Here is a 16,274-nt window from a genome sequence, read left to right on the forward strand (position 1 = left end):
GTGTCCAGACAGCAGGGACGGTCAAGTACACAGGCACCAGTCTCACTGGAATTGTCTCTCATGTCTGCAAGCAGCTGCTGGCCACTACAAGATTCAAAAATTGAATTGGAAAACATTTGTACTGAGTCCAAGATCTCTAGTTTGCTGGCAATTGCCCACACCTCCTCTTATTACTTATCCACTTACTTCATATATTTAAGTTTTCTTCTGGCCCTTATTGACATTTCAGTTTGATACTCAGTGAACACTGAGAAATTCCGTGCATGTCCCCCAGCAATCACGTCTACTCTGCTTTCCATGCAGATATTTTGCATCTCATGGCAAAGCTCCCATAAGCTCATTCATTTCTTTGCCTCTCATTTTCTACAAATATAATCATTTTCTATTAAAGTCAGATGGGAGAGTGCTTGGAACAGCACAGTGTCTCACAAATCTGGGATCTATCTTGGATCTCTTCCTAACAGTCACAAACATTTTCTAGCTCAGGGGCACTTCTCTCACCCTTAGCATCACAAGAGAGACCTAGAGGCCACATCTGCCTGCAACGCCGGCCTCCATGGAAGACTCACATGTCTTCTGCTCTCCACCAGCAGGAGAGGCGGCACTGAGGTCTCTGGGGAGTGTGTGGCCTTGAGCATCTTTGTGCAGAGCCAGTCTCAGGGGATGTAGCCTCGGGACTGCACAGAGGAAATAATCCGAGCTATTCAGGAGGGTGTTGAGGACACAGAGGGGAGAACAACTGTGCCTGCAGAAGTCAATCTCCCAGTCCCAACTCCACCTCACCCCATCAAAACCCAAACGGCTCATCGCAAAACACAACCAGCCCTTACACTAGTGAGAAAAACGGGTCTCTCTGCACACGAGACCATTAAGCAGAAACCAAAGTAGGCTGGCCATCTCCTCTTTGCTTGCGCCAGGGAAGGGAAGGGAAGTCTGCAGAGGAAGAAAGTACAAAACAGCACAATTCTTTGCTTTCTTTTTTTAAAACTTTTACAATTTTGAAACTATTGTAGATTCACAGAGTTGTAAGAAATAATACAGAGAGCCCGTATGTCCTTTACCCAGGTTCCCATGGTACCAGCTTGTGTAACTACAGCACAACATCCCCAGCAGGAGAGGGGTTCTGAGGTCTCTGGTGCGTCTGGCCTCAACCACAAAATTGCCATTATTACGATCCATCCACCTTATTTATACTTCACTTCTTTTACGTTCACTCAGTTGTTTGTGCGTGTGTGTGGTACTATGCAATTTTATCACATGTGTGGATTTGTGTGACCACCAGCAGAGCCAACATCCACAACAGTCCCATCACAAGGATTCCTCACGTTGTCTCTTTAATAGCCCCTTCACTTCCTACCCTCACTTCCTACTCTCACTTCCTGCCCTCAGCCCTAATCTCTGCCCACTACTATTTTCTCCATCTCTATAATTTCAATAATGCTACATAAATGGGATCATACAATATATAACCTTTGCGATTGACTTTTTTCTCTCATAATTCTGTGAGTTATTACAGAATAATTTTCTTTTATTACTGAGAAGTGTTCTATGCTTCACTTTTCTTTAAAGGCATCTTATAGTCTCTTCTGATTTCATGGATTGATAGAAGAATGTGCTTAATGTCACCTCTTCGTTTTCAAAATTGTTAGGTATAAACATGATCGAATGAAAAGGAAAAGAAGTGTACGTGAAGCACTCTCAGTTTGCATTTTTCTTCCTAATTTGCTGATAATTTGCATTTATGAATGCAGCTTTCAGGGAAACCACTTCCTGTGTTGAACAGAGTTTGTTAATAATAACAATAAAGGCTAGAAACTCAAAATGTAACCGCAACAAAAATGTTACTGTCCTGGACCTCTGGTTACAAACAAGATGGCGTAGATGAACTTTTCCCTATTCTTCCTGCTAAGAACAGTGATAACACCTGGATATTATATATGAAACATGGGAAGACTCAAGGGTGGAGAGAAAAAAGCAGATTGGGTAAGGACCCCAGGACCTGAGGAACAACATGGCAGTAAGTTTTTCAGGTTTCTTCTTGGCTTCTTATATCTCAGACTGGGCTGAAGAAGCCAGCAAACTAGAGGCTTCAATGGGTGCAGACAAAAAAGCCCCCAAGGGCTTCCCTGGTGGCGCAGTGGCTGAGAGTCCGCCTGCCGATGCAGGGGACACAGGTTCATGCCCTGGTACCGGAAGATCCCACATGCCGCGGAGCGGCTGGGCCCGTGAGCCATGGCCGCTGAGCCTGCGCGTCCGGAGCCTGTGCTCCGCAACGGAAGAGGCCACAACAGTGAAAGGCCAGCGTACCGCAAAAAAAAAAAAAAAAAATCCCCCAAGAAAAGCCTGCTGGTTTTGGCCAAAGGATCAGGAAAACAGCAACCTAGCAAAACAGAAAACTTTTGGACAGTAACCACCATACTCTAGACAAACACCATGAAAAAAAAGGGGACCTGCACTTGTTACTGAAGCTGAGTGAAGAACCTAAACTTCCACCCTCTTCTGGTTGGAACAAGATGCTCTGCCCTTCCCTCCACAGCCAGGATGGTGGCAGTCAGGGCTGAGTGACAGCCCAGAATTTTCATCCATGCCTGGCAACAATGGGGCATACCCCCACCACGTGCAGTGCCAGTGGAAGCCCCACAGAGATCCTGGACTCTCAGATGAGCAACCACTAAATAACTGACACAAAGAAATACACTCAAAAACACTCAAAAAAAAAAAAAGCCAAAATGAAATTATAAAATATATTCAAGCAACTCACAGGAAGGCAGGAAAAAGGAAACAGAGAGACAAGGAGAGAACTAAAAGGAAACAAAAAATGGCAGACTTAGCCCTAACATATAAATACTGACATTAAATGTAAATAGTCTAAATACACCTCCTAGGGACTTCCCTGGCGGTCCAGTGGTTAAGGCTCTGTGCTTCCACTGCAGGGGGCACGGGTTCGATCCTCGGTCAGGGAACTAAGATCCTGCATGCCACACAGTGTGGCCAATAAATGAATAAATAAATACACCTATTAAAAGGCAGAGATTGGCAGAGTGCATTGGAAAACTTGACCCAACCATATACCATCTACGTGAAATTCACTTCAAATATAACAATAGTGGCTTCCCTGGTGGCGCAGTGGTTGAGAGTCTGCCTGACGATGAAGGGAACATGGGTTCGTGCCCCGGTCCGGGAAGATCCCACATGCCGCGGGGCGGCTGGGCCCGTGAGCCATGGCCGCTGAGCCTGCGCGTCCGGAGCCTGTTGCTCCGCAACGGGAGAGGCCACAACAGTGAGAGGCCCGCGTATCGCAAAAAAAAAAAAAAAAAAAAAAAGAGAACTTACAAATGTAACAATAGAGGTAGGTTGAACATAAAAGAATGGAAAAAGATATGCTATGTAAACATCAGTCAAAAGAAAACAGAGTGGCTACATTCATATCAAATAAAGTAAACTTCAGAGCAAAGAAAATTTCTCAAAAGATGTAATAGGAAATGTTATCTAAATGTTCCCAAAATACGCAGAACAATTCCAAGCTCTTTCTCAAAGCCAAATCCATGACACCTCTACTTGGGAACTCTGAGTATTTCCTCTAGCTGCCCAGCTGAGAAGATAGTAACTAAGCTACTCCTCTCCCCACAATGGAAGAAGGTGAGCACCCAGTGTACAAAAGGGGCTCTTTGAGCAAAAGGCTCAGAGCAGATTTGTCTCATCAAGAACTCCAGCTAGACCCCAGCTAAGTGAAGAAGCGAGACAAGAGATGCACAGGCCAAAAAGGATTGCTCCACTTGGCTTCCACCCACACTCTGGGGGTCATACATTAACAGCTGTTAGTCCCAGATGCACCAGGAGAGTGGGGACGGGAGAGAGGAGGGGTGATTCCAGATTCTTGAGAAGAAACAGAGGTTTCCCCCAAACCTTTCACAATCCAGGTCAACGCTGCAAGCGCTTCCGTAAGCTCTGGTCATCTGAGGGCAGTGCTCAGGGAGTGCCCGGCACAGCGAGGAGACTGCCAGCTGCGGGGTTTGGGATCATCGTCTGTGGAGTTCTCCTCCTTGACTTCAGTACCATCCGGTGGATCCAACATATCTCCATTCACAATTTAAAACAGTCTCCAAATCTTGTCAAAGCATCCGGGTTACACCATCCACCCACTGCAAGAGATGAATTTACAGTATTGTACTGGGTCCCCGGGCGCATTCCAGAGCGAGATGTGGTTACTCAGCTCTAAGGCTGAGGAACAGCAATTACCCTCCTAGTCTAAACTGCGGCTTCTATACTTGTTCTACATCTTTGTTCAAAGTCATTAAGTCATTAGTCCCTACTGGGAGAATGGTACATGTACATGCATGGTTGCTGTGTAGTTCACAAAGGTATGTTCATGGTTATTATATTACTGTACCCTCAGAATCACAGGCATACCTAACTCGTCCAGAGTGACTCAGATTGAATCTAGGACAGCTGCCTCTCAGTGTGGGGGCAGCACCAGACCCACACTGGGGAAAACAGCAAGTCCCACGGGATATGTTTCCATTCATCCTCTGCTGTACCTATCTGAGTTCATGGTTTTTCCTCTGCTGCTGTCGGTGTAACCCTAGCAAAGGCCTCCTCTAATTTCAGTAATCGAATATGACCTGGTCAGCCGAGAGCATGGGGGGGATGCCCTCATAATCCCTAATAGTGCGTCTCAGCAAAGTTGGTTGCCTTCTCAACGTGCAGCTACAGCAGCGACCTCTATCAAACATGAATGTTGGCATCCATTCCACAAAAAAACTGTAAAGTCTCTACTGTGTTCTTCAAAAGGCCATGCAAGAATCATCCTCCTGACCCCCTCCTGGACGCACAGTGGCAAACCCGCAGTGGAAAGAACAGCCAACATCCTACCACCAACACCAACACCCACAGAGAAAGCCAGGTGGGTTCACAGCTCACACCCTATCAAGGAAGAGGGAGTGGAGGAAACCCACAGACATCTTCCCAGCATCAGCAGCCAGAGACAGAGCCCAGCTGCACTTCGCTGCTAGCAGTCTCATAAAGACGAGAATACAGAGGCTGGTACCACAAGCATCACCGCCATTACCACCACACGGGAAAAGAAACGAGCTTTGCAGAGCTTCTCATCACAGGAGGGGTGGAAACAGAGGTGAACACTTAACTGGAAGATCAAGATAGCCTCCTCCCCCTCCCCCCTCAAGTTCAGAGAGCTGACACCACCAGGAAGGGAGGCAAGGAGGACACACCTCTCCTCCCCTTGCCTCCAGAATGATCCCAGGAAGCTCCACGGCCATCAGCACCCTACTTAACACCCAAGTCATAGGCAAGTTGAAAGAGGGAATGTTTTAAAGGAAAAGCATAGGGACTTCCCTGGTGGCTCAGTGGTTAAGAGTCCGCCTGCCAGTGCAGGGGACACAGGTTCGAGCCCTGGTCCAGGAAGATCCCACATGCCGTGGAGCAACTGAGCCACAACTACTGAGCCTGCGCTCTAGAGCCCGTGCTCCGCAACAAGAGAAGGCACCGGAATAAGAAGCCCACGCACCGCAACGAAGAGCAGCCCCCGCTTGCCGCAACCAGAGAAAAGCCCGCGCGCAGCAATGAAGACCCAGCGTAGCCAAAAATAAATTAATAATAAACGAAAAGCGTGACCCCTTCGATTTAGTCCTGCATAGACATGGCCTGAGGAAATGAAAGAAGAGAGAGAATACTCTCTGTCAAGCCCCCTATCCCCCCACCCACCCTGGGATCCCCTGCTAGCGGTTCTCAGAGCTAAATCCTGAAGAGCAGAGCCCCTGGCCAGGCTCAGAAGCTGATGCGTCCTTGTGTGCCCTCCACATGGCATTCAAATTTTTTTAATTTGTTGCCATTGCTTAAAATTTGGAAGATTTCACATTAAAAAAATCTAATTTCTGGCTTCTTTTGAAACACCGTAAGACCCAGACTCCCGCGAGTTAAGAGTCCCCTGCCTAAGCCCACATGTGGAACTGGGGTGCGTGACAACCACTCCCCATGACTGATGCCCTCTGGCACCCTCTAGGCCTCCAGCTCTGGGCTGCCTTCACCGTGGTGCTGCTGACTGGTCCCAGAAGACATCTGTGGTGGAGTCGACGCTAGTGACAATGCCAAACTTGCCTCCCCCCACCCCATGTATGCTGGAGATTTCTAGAACATAAAAATTTCCAGAATACAGAGACTCCATAAAGAAGCTCCTGTTCCCTTTCCCTTCACCACACTCCCCGCTCCCTGCAAAAAAAAAAAAGAAGAAGAAAAAAAAAATTGCCCTCCAAGAGTCACATCTCACTAGGAGGAAACTTATCTGGTGTGAAATCTGAAGAATGGAGGAAGCAGGAATCTAGCCACCAAGCTGAAGGGCAGCCCTGGCTTCAAGGATAACCCCTCAATGAGCTGGAATTAGGGGTGGAGACCACAGACCCAACCAGAGTCAGGAATAGTGTCTCGGAGGGAGAAGATGCCGCCCCCGTCTCCCTCAGCTCTGGAACCCACAGGGCACTTCTCATGCGGCACCAATCAGAGGGAACCACAGCAGAACCTGCGGTCACTCCACCCCGAAGCTTGGCACCCAGGTTCCCAGTGGGAAGAATGCTCTTCAAGGGATCTGGCCTCTGCCATGTAGTGCTTATGTATGGTCTTGGGCTAGACCCTGGTGCTTTCAGGGCCACTGTTTTCTCATTTGTCAATAAAGAGCTTAAAATGAGTAAACTTCAAACGGCTTTTAGCAATGAAATATTTTTTTCAAACTGATTTCTCTACCAATCCCCAGTAAAAAAAAAAAACAAAAAACAGACATGCAGTAGTGGTTGCCTAGAGCTGGAGGTGAGAATGGGGAGTGACTGCAAGGAGGGAGGGATCTTTTTGGGGGATGGACATGTTCCAAAATTAGATTGTGGTGATGATTGTTGAACTCTGTGTAAATACACTAAAATTCATTGAATTGTATGTTTAAAATGAGTGAATATTATGTAACATACATCAATAAAGCAGTTTAAAACAACCCAATCAAAAAATGGGCTGAAGACCTAAATAGGTCTTTTCTCCAAAGAAGATATACAGATGGCCAATAGGCACACGAAAAGGTGTTCAACATTGCTAATTATTAGAGAAATGCAAATCAAAACTACAATGAGGTATCACCTCACACCAGTCAGAATGGCCATCATTAAAAGGTCTACAAATAGGAATTCCCTGGTGGTCCAGTGGTTAGGACTCAGTGCTTCCACTGCAGAGGGCACTGATCAGGTTTGATCCCTGATCAGGGAACTAAGATCCCAGGTGCCATGCGGCACAGCCCAAAAAACAAAAACAAACAAACAAAGTCTACAAATAACAAATGCTGGAGAGGATGTGGAGAAAAGGGAACCCTCCTGCACTGATGGTGGGAATGTAAACTGATGCAGCCACTATGGAAAACAGTATGGAGTTTCCTCAAAAAACTGAAAATAGAGTTACCATATGATTCAGCAATCCCACTATCCTACTCCTGGGCGTATATCCGAATAACACTGTAATTCAAAAAGATACATGCACCCCTATGTTCACAGCAGCACTATTCACAATAGCTAAGACATGGAAGCAACCTAAATGTCCATCAACAGTTGAATGGATGTGGTACACATATACAATGGAATATTACTCAGCCACAAAAAAGAATGAAATAATGCCGTCTACAGCAACATGGATGGACCTAGAGATTATCATACTAAGCAAAGTATGTCAGAAAGAGACAAATACCATATGATATCACTTATATGTGGAATCTAAAATATGACACAAATGAACTTATCTACGAAACAGAAACAGACTCACAGACGTAGAGAACAGACTTGTGGTTGCCAAGGGGGAAGGGGGGTAGGGAACAGATGGATTGGGAGGTTGAGATTAGCAGATGCAAACTACTATATATAGGATGGATAAACAACAAGATCCTACTGTATAGCATAGGGAACTATATTCAATATCCTATGATATACCATAATGGAAAAGAATATGAAAAAGAATATGTATGTATATATATATATGTATGTATAACGGAATCACTTTGCTGTACAGAAGTTAACACAACATTGTAAATCAACTATATTTCAATAAAGTTTAAAAAAAAACTGATAGAAACAAAGAACAGACGGATGGTTACCAGAGGCAGGGACTGGGGGGGGGGGGCGGGTGAAATGGTTGCAGGTGGTCGAAAGGTGTAAACTTCCAATTATAAAAGAAATAAGTCCCGAGGATGTGACGTACAGCATGGTAACTATGTAATTAACACTGCTGTATGGTGTACTTGAGAGGTGCTAAGAAAATAAATCCTAAAAGTTCTTATTACAGGGAAAAAATTTTTCTGTAACTATATGAGGTAATAAATGTTAACTAAACTTACTGTGGTGACCATTTTGCAATATACACATATGTCAAGTAGTTATACTGTGCACCTTAAACTTATACAGTGTTGTACCTCAATTACATTTCAATAAAACCGGAAGAAAAAAATGGTTAAAAAAAAGAGGATGTTAAAAGATACGCTATAGACTGGGAGAAAATATTTGCAAACCATGTATCTTACAAAGGACTTGTATCTGGGATATACATAAAAAGCTCTCAAAACTCAACAGCAAAGAAGTAGTTCAATTAGAAAAAAACACGAACAGAGATTTCACCAAAGAGGATATACAGATGGCAAATAAACACATGGAATCAATATCATTATGGAATATCATTAGGGAAGTGCCAATTAAAACCACAACGAGATATGGTTAAAATAAAAAGTGATAACCCAAATGCTGACAGTGATGTGGGGAAAGTGGATCACTGATACATTCCTGGTGGGGATGTAAAATGACAGGGCCACTCTAGAAGAGTATGGCAGATTCTTACAAAACTAAATATGCACTTGACCATAGAACCATGGATTCCTACTAAGCAATAAAAAGGGATAAACTATTGATTTATGCAACAAATTAAACAGTTCTCAAGGGAATTATGCAAATTAAAAATAAAAGCCAGATCAGAAGATTATACACCATCTGTTTCCGTTTATGTATTTTTGAAATAACAAAATTATATAGATGAAGAAGAGAATAGTGGTTGCCAGGGGTTGTGGATGGAGATACTATAAAAAAGTAGCATGAAGGATCCTTATAACAGAACTGTTCTGTACCTTGGTGGTGGTGTACATGAGTGTACACATGTGATAAAATTGCATAGAACTAAATACACACATAAGTGATTGCATATAAAACTGGGGAAATCTGAATAAGGTCAATGGGTTGTACCAATGCCAATTTCCTATTGTGATACTGTGCTACAGATATTCAACTTTGTACCACTGAAGGAAATTTGGGGAAAGGTATATAGGATGTGTCATTACTTACAACTGCATTTATAAATCTACAATTATCTCAAAATGAAAAAGTTAATTTTTTAAATCTCAATATAATCATAGTTAAACACAAATCAGAAGGGAGTAAAAATAAACTACACTGGGAAGGAGATGCAAGAGGAAGGAGATATGGGGATATATGTATATGTATAGCTGATTCACTTTGTTATAAAGCAGAAACTAACACAGCATTGTAAAGCAATTATACTCCAATAAAGATGTTTAATAAATAAATAATTAAATATCAAATAAACTACATTAATAACTTTCCTATGAATATTAATCAACTTTTAATTTTGTATTTTCTCCATTTTTTGATATGTGGATGAATCACTTTCATTTGGAACCATTAATTGGTTAGATGAAACACAAGATGAGGTTCAGAGGTAATACTGGGGTAAAAAGAAGTGATCCCAGTGTTCAGGCTGGGACACTAACTCCTTCCTCCTTGAGGCCCACAGTCTTTTCCTTGAGAGCCTTTTATAAACCAAAGAGCAGGTTCTGGTGGAATGGTGTGATGTCATCAGTGACTCACAGTGAGGGCCAGAATCTCGGAAGCCATTTGATCCCGAACACTTGGCTACAGTCAGTGCTCTTCTCACGCCGTTGCGAGGCTGCGTTCTGGGTGAGGGTGAGGGTGAGGGCCTAGATCTTGCGGGAGCCTCCAGGTGCTTACTTGGGGTGGGCGTCACTCTTTTCTGTACTAAGGTGAGTCTTGGATCCTGAACTATGTTCCTCCAAGCTGTCGCAGGGGATGTGGAAGGGATCACCTGTGAACCTCCAGATGAGTGACTGGGATGCAGTAGGAATACAAATAGGTCTCGAGTTTGGGGAGAAAAGAGAACAGGAGGGGATGTGGGCAAAAGGAGAACAAAATGAGTATGGGGGAAGGAGGAGAGACAGTAAAGCGACTCTACAGAGAACTCGACCTTGAGAGCCCCGGGAGCATGTGGACACTTTGTCACCCAGGAGGAACACTGTCCTCAGAGGCGGCAGGTGGCACTGGCCTTCTTGAGGTGGAACTGCCTCAGTCAGCTTCCAGGGCCATTTCGGACAGGCCTGGGCTACTCTGGTCAGATTTTTGCCAGGTTGGATTGCTGTAACTTTCTAGTGGTTCACAGGGATATTTAGGCAGAGCCGATGACATAAGCGTGTAAGGTGGCCCAGCTCAACCCTAATGGAAATGTGACTGAGGCTCAACTGTGGCTGCCACCAGCCTTCTTCCCCTGAGCACCGCTCAGACACGAGTTCTAATCCCAAGTCCCAAGAGCTCTAGCCACGGTCAAGGAGCAAATCCTAGACAAATTAGGTCAGCATTTCCTCATCTGTAAACAGGCAAGTTATACACCTTACCTCACACCTCCTTGTAAGGATTGAATGACGTAATCCCAATGCACTAATCAATATCTGAAGTTTACTAAGCAATTACTGTTAGCTAATGTCATTGCCATTTTAATTATTATTAGGTCTCACAAGAAGCAGGTTAAGCGGAAAGAAATGGCCTGGTCAGAATCAAGTTGGTTTCTTTCCATTTTTTTGTACCCAGAAAAGACAGACTATGCCTCTGAGCTCCACATCGGCTGCCTCAGAGATGGCTGCAAGCCAACAGGACCCAGCAGAAAAGGCAGAGGAAAAGCAGCGCATGGAAGGGAAGCCAGGTGTGTGTGGTCATTCACACTTATCCCCGCTCTCTGAATGAATGAAGGTGATAGATCATCATGGCTCCAGCATCACTTCCTCTTCCCTGGACTCTTCATGGGTGTGGGTCTGCAGGGCAGGGGAAAGGGGGTCCAGGGTGAGACAGGAGGTCACTATCTTGTTCACCTTTGTAGTTATTAAAGACATCGATGACCAGAGAGTTTCACATTTGTCTCCACAGAGGTGCCCCCCCCACAGAAAGATCCATGGAAAGAGGCACAAGAGAGCAGTTTTCCCCTGGCAAAAAAAGGTAAGTATTAATTCAGTTCCTACCCTCCTTTATAGACAAAGTGCAAAGGGGGTGATGGTCATTCTTATCACTTCAGATGCCACATGCAACATACTCAAGGTGAGTGAGAAGGGAAGAGCACAGTGTTTCCCAGGTGGGTCCCTCCCCCGATCACACAGGGTCCTTCCTCTCTCCTGGCAGCTGCTCAGGGTGGGAGCCCTCTGGCCTCCAGTTCTGCCCCCCCAGAGGCTGTCTCTGAGCAGAGAACCAGGAGGATGCGAGGCCAGAAGTGGAAGAGACTGATGTATGTCAAGGGAGGTGTGGTGTCCTCAGCTTCCTCGGCCCTGAACAGAACATCAGTTACTGCTGAGTAACCACTTGTTGTCTTGTCCTCAGGAGGCAGGGTTCAACCTTCAGGGTGAGCTGCAAGGGAAGACTCAGGACCTCCCAGGTGGGTCAGGTCTGTGCTCACACAGAGCCTTGTTCCTGCAGCCACCCAGGAGAGCAGCCCCCTGGCCTCCAACCCCACCCTCTCGGAAGTGGTCTCCGAGCTGACGTCCTGGAAGAAGAGCAGTCAGAGGAGGAGCGTGTGGACTGTCAATCATGTTGAGGGGACGAAACTCAGGATGAGCAAGAGAAGATCCAGTTATCGTCCAGAAGACCAAGAGGCCTTCTACCGGCTTCTGGGTCTGTGCTCTGAGCCAGTGGAGTGTCAGGTCCCCTTTACACCGAGGATCCCAGAGGCTCCGGGATCATAGCCAAAGCTCCCCCTGGGGCTCAGAGCTGTGAGGTGTCCAGGTGGCACAGAAGCAGATCACTCTGTTTCCACAGTTCTGCTGCGGTGCTGATGGGTTTTCATCTGAGACAAGTTCTTGGAAGGAGAAGGGAAAAAAGGACTCACGGTTGACTGTTCAATTATCAAGACATTTTAGGACAAATCAAGGGAGGAATCCCCTGCCCATATTTATTCCCTCCAGTTAAGATTTTAGAGATCAGTGATGAAAGGACAAACTAGATCTCGCTGCCATTATGCTCAGAGTGGGAGGAGACCAAAAAACATTACAGAAGTAAGTTGCTCTCAGCCAGTGACAAACACAGAGAAGGAAAAGGCAATGACACCTAGAGATGGGCTGTGAGCAAGAGTCGGAGAGCTTTGTGACAGATACTCAGGGAAGGTCTGCAGAGAAGGTGATGCCAGGACCAGAGGCAGGACCGAGTGTGGCAGGTTGGGGGACGACACGGAGCTGACACTGTCCAATGCAGCACCCACTAGCCACATGCAGTTATTCAAATTTAACTCTACGTGAGTTAAAATAAACTTCTGAAATTCAGTTCCTGGTTCTCACCAGCCACATTTCATAAGCTCAGTAGCCACACATGGCTAATGGCTACCGTACTGGACAGCAAGCTACAGAATATTTTCATCATCACAGAAAGCAATGCCCTTCCGGGAGCCAGGCCGCCTGGACAAGGCTCAGGGAGGGCGAAATGATCCATGACCCCTCCATCCTCCCGTCTGGGTAAATGCCATTGTCCGGGGCAAGGTGTGAAAGACAAGGAGGACCTGGCGTTCTCAGGCCATCGCTGGAAAATGGCACCTCCAAGGACAACTCTACTCCCAGATGAGCCTGCTGGGGCCAGGGGAGGCCAGGTCATTATCAGCAGGAAGTGAAGGGGGTCCAGGAGAAGGACGGTAGAATGCCCAGTGCCCCCCACCCCCGCCCAGGAGGGTATGAACTCTCCACTGCTCACATAGGATGCTCAGTTATCAGGTGGGGCAGGAAAGTGTTGCCCAGTCACAGTATGACGAAGTGACAGGGATGTAGTGCCCAGAGGCCCAAGGCCACACCCAAGCTTTGGCTCAAGGAAAGTTATGTTAAACTTTGAGAACCAGGTCATATCTCTTTATGAAACACACATACCCACCCATGTGTTGAAGATTAAATAACAATAGCAAAATTCCTGCCCCACAGTTGAGACTCGCTCTCCCTGGGTCCATGGAAGGAAGAGCTTTGTCACTGCTAAGGCTCTGAGCCTTCCTGGGGAAAGAGAGCTGCCTCTACTTCCTGAAACAGAGGAACTGGGAGAAGTTTCCAGTTCTCCTCCTCCCTGTGAAATGTCCCACAGCCCCAGGCTCGCTGCTCCCGGAAGGGCTGCTCCGAGGCCCTCATCACGTCTCCCTTCCTTTACAGAGGACCCTGTTATCCAGAGCTTCCTGGAAGCTGATATTTTCCTGAAAGTGTCCGACAAGGTACCCACAGCACTAAAAGTATGAGGTACCAAGGGGTCTGCAGTGTCACCACCCCCTGGGGGTGGGGACGGAGGACAAGGTGTCTGCCTGAGCAGAGGCCCTGGAGAGACCCGCCCTTGGCGCCAGAAAGGAAGAAAGGACACACTGTCGGTGCCCCGGCCCTTGGGCATCTCCTCCCTGGCCTCCCATCAGCTCATCTCCACATGTCAAAGGGCCATGAGTCCCTTAGCAAGGCCCACCCTGGGTGGTTTTCCCACCTGGCCTCTGGATGGGGGTGGGGCGCATGGCCCGCTCAGGACACTGGCCCTGCCATCGACCCCTGGCCGCCCCTCCCCCGCCCTCTGTCTCCACGCAGTACCTACTCTCCATGGTGGTGGAGTACTTCGGCCGTGTCGGGCTGCCTGGTCACCTCTACAACAGGATCCACTTCTTCCTGGCCCTGTGAGCAATGCCTGAGGGCCCCCAGTGGTGGTTCAAGGCCCTCAAGGGGTCACATGGTCAGAGCAGGGGAAGGCAAGGAGGAAGGTCCTGGGATAACGAACGTAGCCAGGAAATACCATTTGCTGCCCAGAGACTGAGGGACCCGAGGTAGAAAGTCCCAGGGAAATGGTGACAGCCAGAACCTTGACCTGGGCCGGGCACAGCATGGGCCCAGCAGCCTTGGTGCTGAGGACGGTCCTGCCCTCTGTGGACCCGGGTGCTCCTCCAGGGTGACCTCAGCAGCCTCTCTCCACTGTCTCGCCTGAGTCCTTGTGGGGGCCGGGACCAGCTAGCCCTCTTTTCTGATGGCAGCTACATCGCCTCCGACATGGAGGAGGACAACCCCACATCCAAGCGGAGCATCTTCCAGTTCCTGCTGGGCAGGGAGCACTGGCCAGACCTCTACAAGGAGTTCCTCAAGCTGAAGGTGGAATTCTTCCATGCGATGGAGCACCGAGCCTGGGTCACCCCGGATTTGTGTGAGGAGGTCTGTCGGGGATGAGGGCCGGGGAGCGCACCCCCAGAGGTGGAGGGCCTGGGCCCCTCCTCCAGGAGCTCACCCTGCTGTGCTTCCCTTTCAGATCCAGGCCCAGAACCCACATCACTGGGTCTGGAGTCGGGTGCGCCAGGGCGTCCCCTAGGTTCCCAAGGAGTGGAGCAGGGGCTGCAGGTGGTCCAGGTGAGTACTGGGCCTCCTGGTGGGGACAACCCCACCCCGTGCCCTGCAGTCACCTCCAGGGCTGGTGGTCACTTGGAAGTGCCACTGCATCCCTTAACGCACTGTTAGCCTAGTAAGGGCCCTGCGAACTCCCATGGTACAGAAAGTAATTACTGTGTTTATACAAAAACTCTCCAAATGGATTCAACTATGGAATCATTTACCATGCTATACAAGGTCCCAATTTGCATATCAATTTCTTTTTTTTCTTCTTTTTTTTTTTTTAGGAAAACTCTTGGAAATGCTGATCTAAGTAGTGAATGAAAACCTCTGCAGGGTTTTGATCTGAGTTGATTTTTAAATATAAATACATGAAAAACACTGAGGTCATCCTTTCTGGAAAAGGAGCCATTACCATGGTGGCTCTTGGGAAAAAAAAACAATTAACTCCAACATGTCATCAAAGGTTTTGTGTGCTCTGCTCCCACTTGACGCAAGCTGCCCTGAGCTGGGTCCCTGTAGTATGTGTCAGGGTCTAGCCTCACGTGGACGGAAGGAGCTCCTAGGGCTCTCTAGTCTCTGAACAAATAAGCTCGCTGGATAATAAAGGAAACAAGAACACATGCAGAGCTGTGAGGAAGCCCGTGACAAACGACACATGCACAGACCGATCACCTGACTAGCATCACATGCTTTAGCATTTGTTTTCCTTGGCTTAAATTTCGTTTTTATGTGTGGATTTACTTGAAGTGGAGGGAGACCTTCTGTGAAGTGCATAAGGAACCCCCTGCTTGGGCAGACGGCTGTACTAGGACAGTCCTGTGAGCTGAGCCCTCCGCCCTTTGCCTCATTGCAGGGGCCCATTCTGACCCCAGGAGAAAGAAAAGGAGAGAGAAAAGCAGGGCAAGTGTGTTCTGAGATAAACCGAATTGGGTATGAAGTTTCATCCATCCCCTAGGTTTTAATTTGAGGACCAAGAATATGTCAGGACTACATATTCCTACTGTATATATCAGGAGTCTCAAAATTCGAAAGAAAATAGTGTTTTTACTACAAGAAGGAAAAGAAAGAAAGAAAAACATCCGCGGCCCCTCTTGGATCTGGTCACGCATAAGAGCAACGAGGGTGACAGCTGATTCTCCCGGACCCCCTGTCCTACACGCACCTTGTGCTGTGGTGCCGACAGCTTCCTCGCTGGGGGGTCTGCCTTCCACTCTGATCTCACTTTCTCTCTCTGCTTGTAGCTCCCGCCCCCTCTCCCTCCCCCACCACAGGGCCTCCAGGCAGCTGTAGAGGGACAGCACTGGGCCTCCAGCTCTCCTCAGGCCCGCAGACCATGGCAGCCTGAACCTGGGGTGTCGAAACCAGCCAGTGGCACGATGGCCCCCCAGCCTTCCAGTGGGTGTCAGCTGACAAAGGCCCTGACCCCTGAGTACTCTGAAAGGGTCTAGCAGTAACATGGAGGGGGGCACCCAAGAGAGACAAGAGACCAGAGCAGGAGCCTCCACAGAGACTGAGGATGGGCAAAGGGAGAAGGGACAGAAAGTCAGGAAGAGGCCTGGACCACCAAGGAGGAGGAACCTGA

The 16,274-nt window shown here is 47.5% G+C and overlaps 2 protein-coding genes across 2 annotated transcripts in view; one reads left to right on the top strand and one right to left on the bottom strand.

Annotated features, from left to right (window-relative positions):
* ANAPC1 (anaphase promoting complex subunit 1) overlaps nucleotides 1-16,274 on the bottom strand; it is a 143,749-nt gene that overhangs the window by 19,281 nt on the left and 108,194 nt on the right. The window contains exon 49 of the transcript XR_003437693.1: nucleotides 3,907-4,142. The gene's annotated coding sequence lies outside the window, so the exon portion shown is untranslated. The remainder of the gene's footprint in view (nucleotides 1-3,906; nucleotides 4,143-16,274) is intronic.
* On the top strand, nucleotides 13,079-14,535 carry LOC113632110 (putative speedy protein-like protein 3). The gene is made up of 2 exons (XM_027129041.1): nucleotides 13,079-13,992; nucleotides 14,344-14,535. Exons 1-2 carry the CDS (start codon nucleotides 13,820-13,822, stop codon nucleotides 14,531-14,533), a joined length of 363 nt encoding a protein of 120 aa, XP_026984842.1. The 5' UTR covers nucleotides 13,079-13,819; the 3' UTR covers nucleotides 14,534-14,535.

The sequence above is a fragment of the Aethalodelphis obliquidens genome, unplaced genomic scaffold, assembly GCF_003676395.1.
Source record: "Aethalodelphis obliquidens isolate GAN/ISIS:26980383/991018 unplaced genomic scaffold, ASM367639v1 scaffold35, whole genome shotgun sequence".
NCBI classification, from domain to species: domain Eukaryota; kingdom Metazoa; phylum Chordata; class Mammalia; order Artiodactyla; family Delphinidae; genus Aethalodelphis; species Aethalodelphis obliquidens.

Excerpts from the sequence above, each read along its gene's own strand:
- LOC113632110 (XM_027129041.1), top strand. The coding sequence starts at position 13,820 with ATGGGGGTGGGGCGCATGGCCCGCTCAGGACACTGGCCCTGCCATCGA. Across the intron at positions 13,993-14,343 it reads ATCCACTTCTTCCTGGCCCT|CTACATCGCCTCCGACATGG; the intron begins GTGAGCAATGCC and ends TTCTGATGGCAG.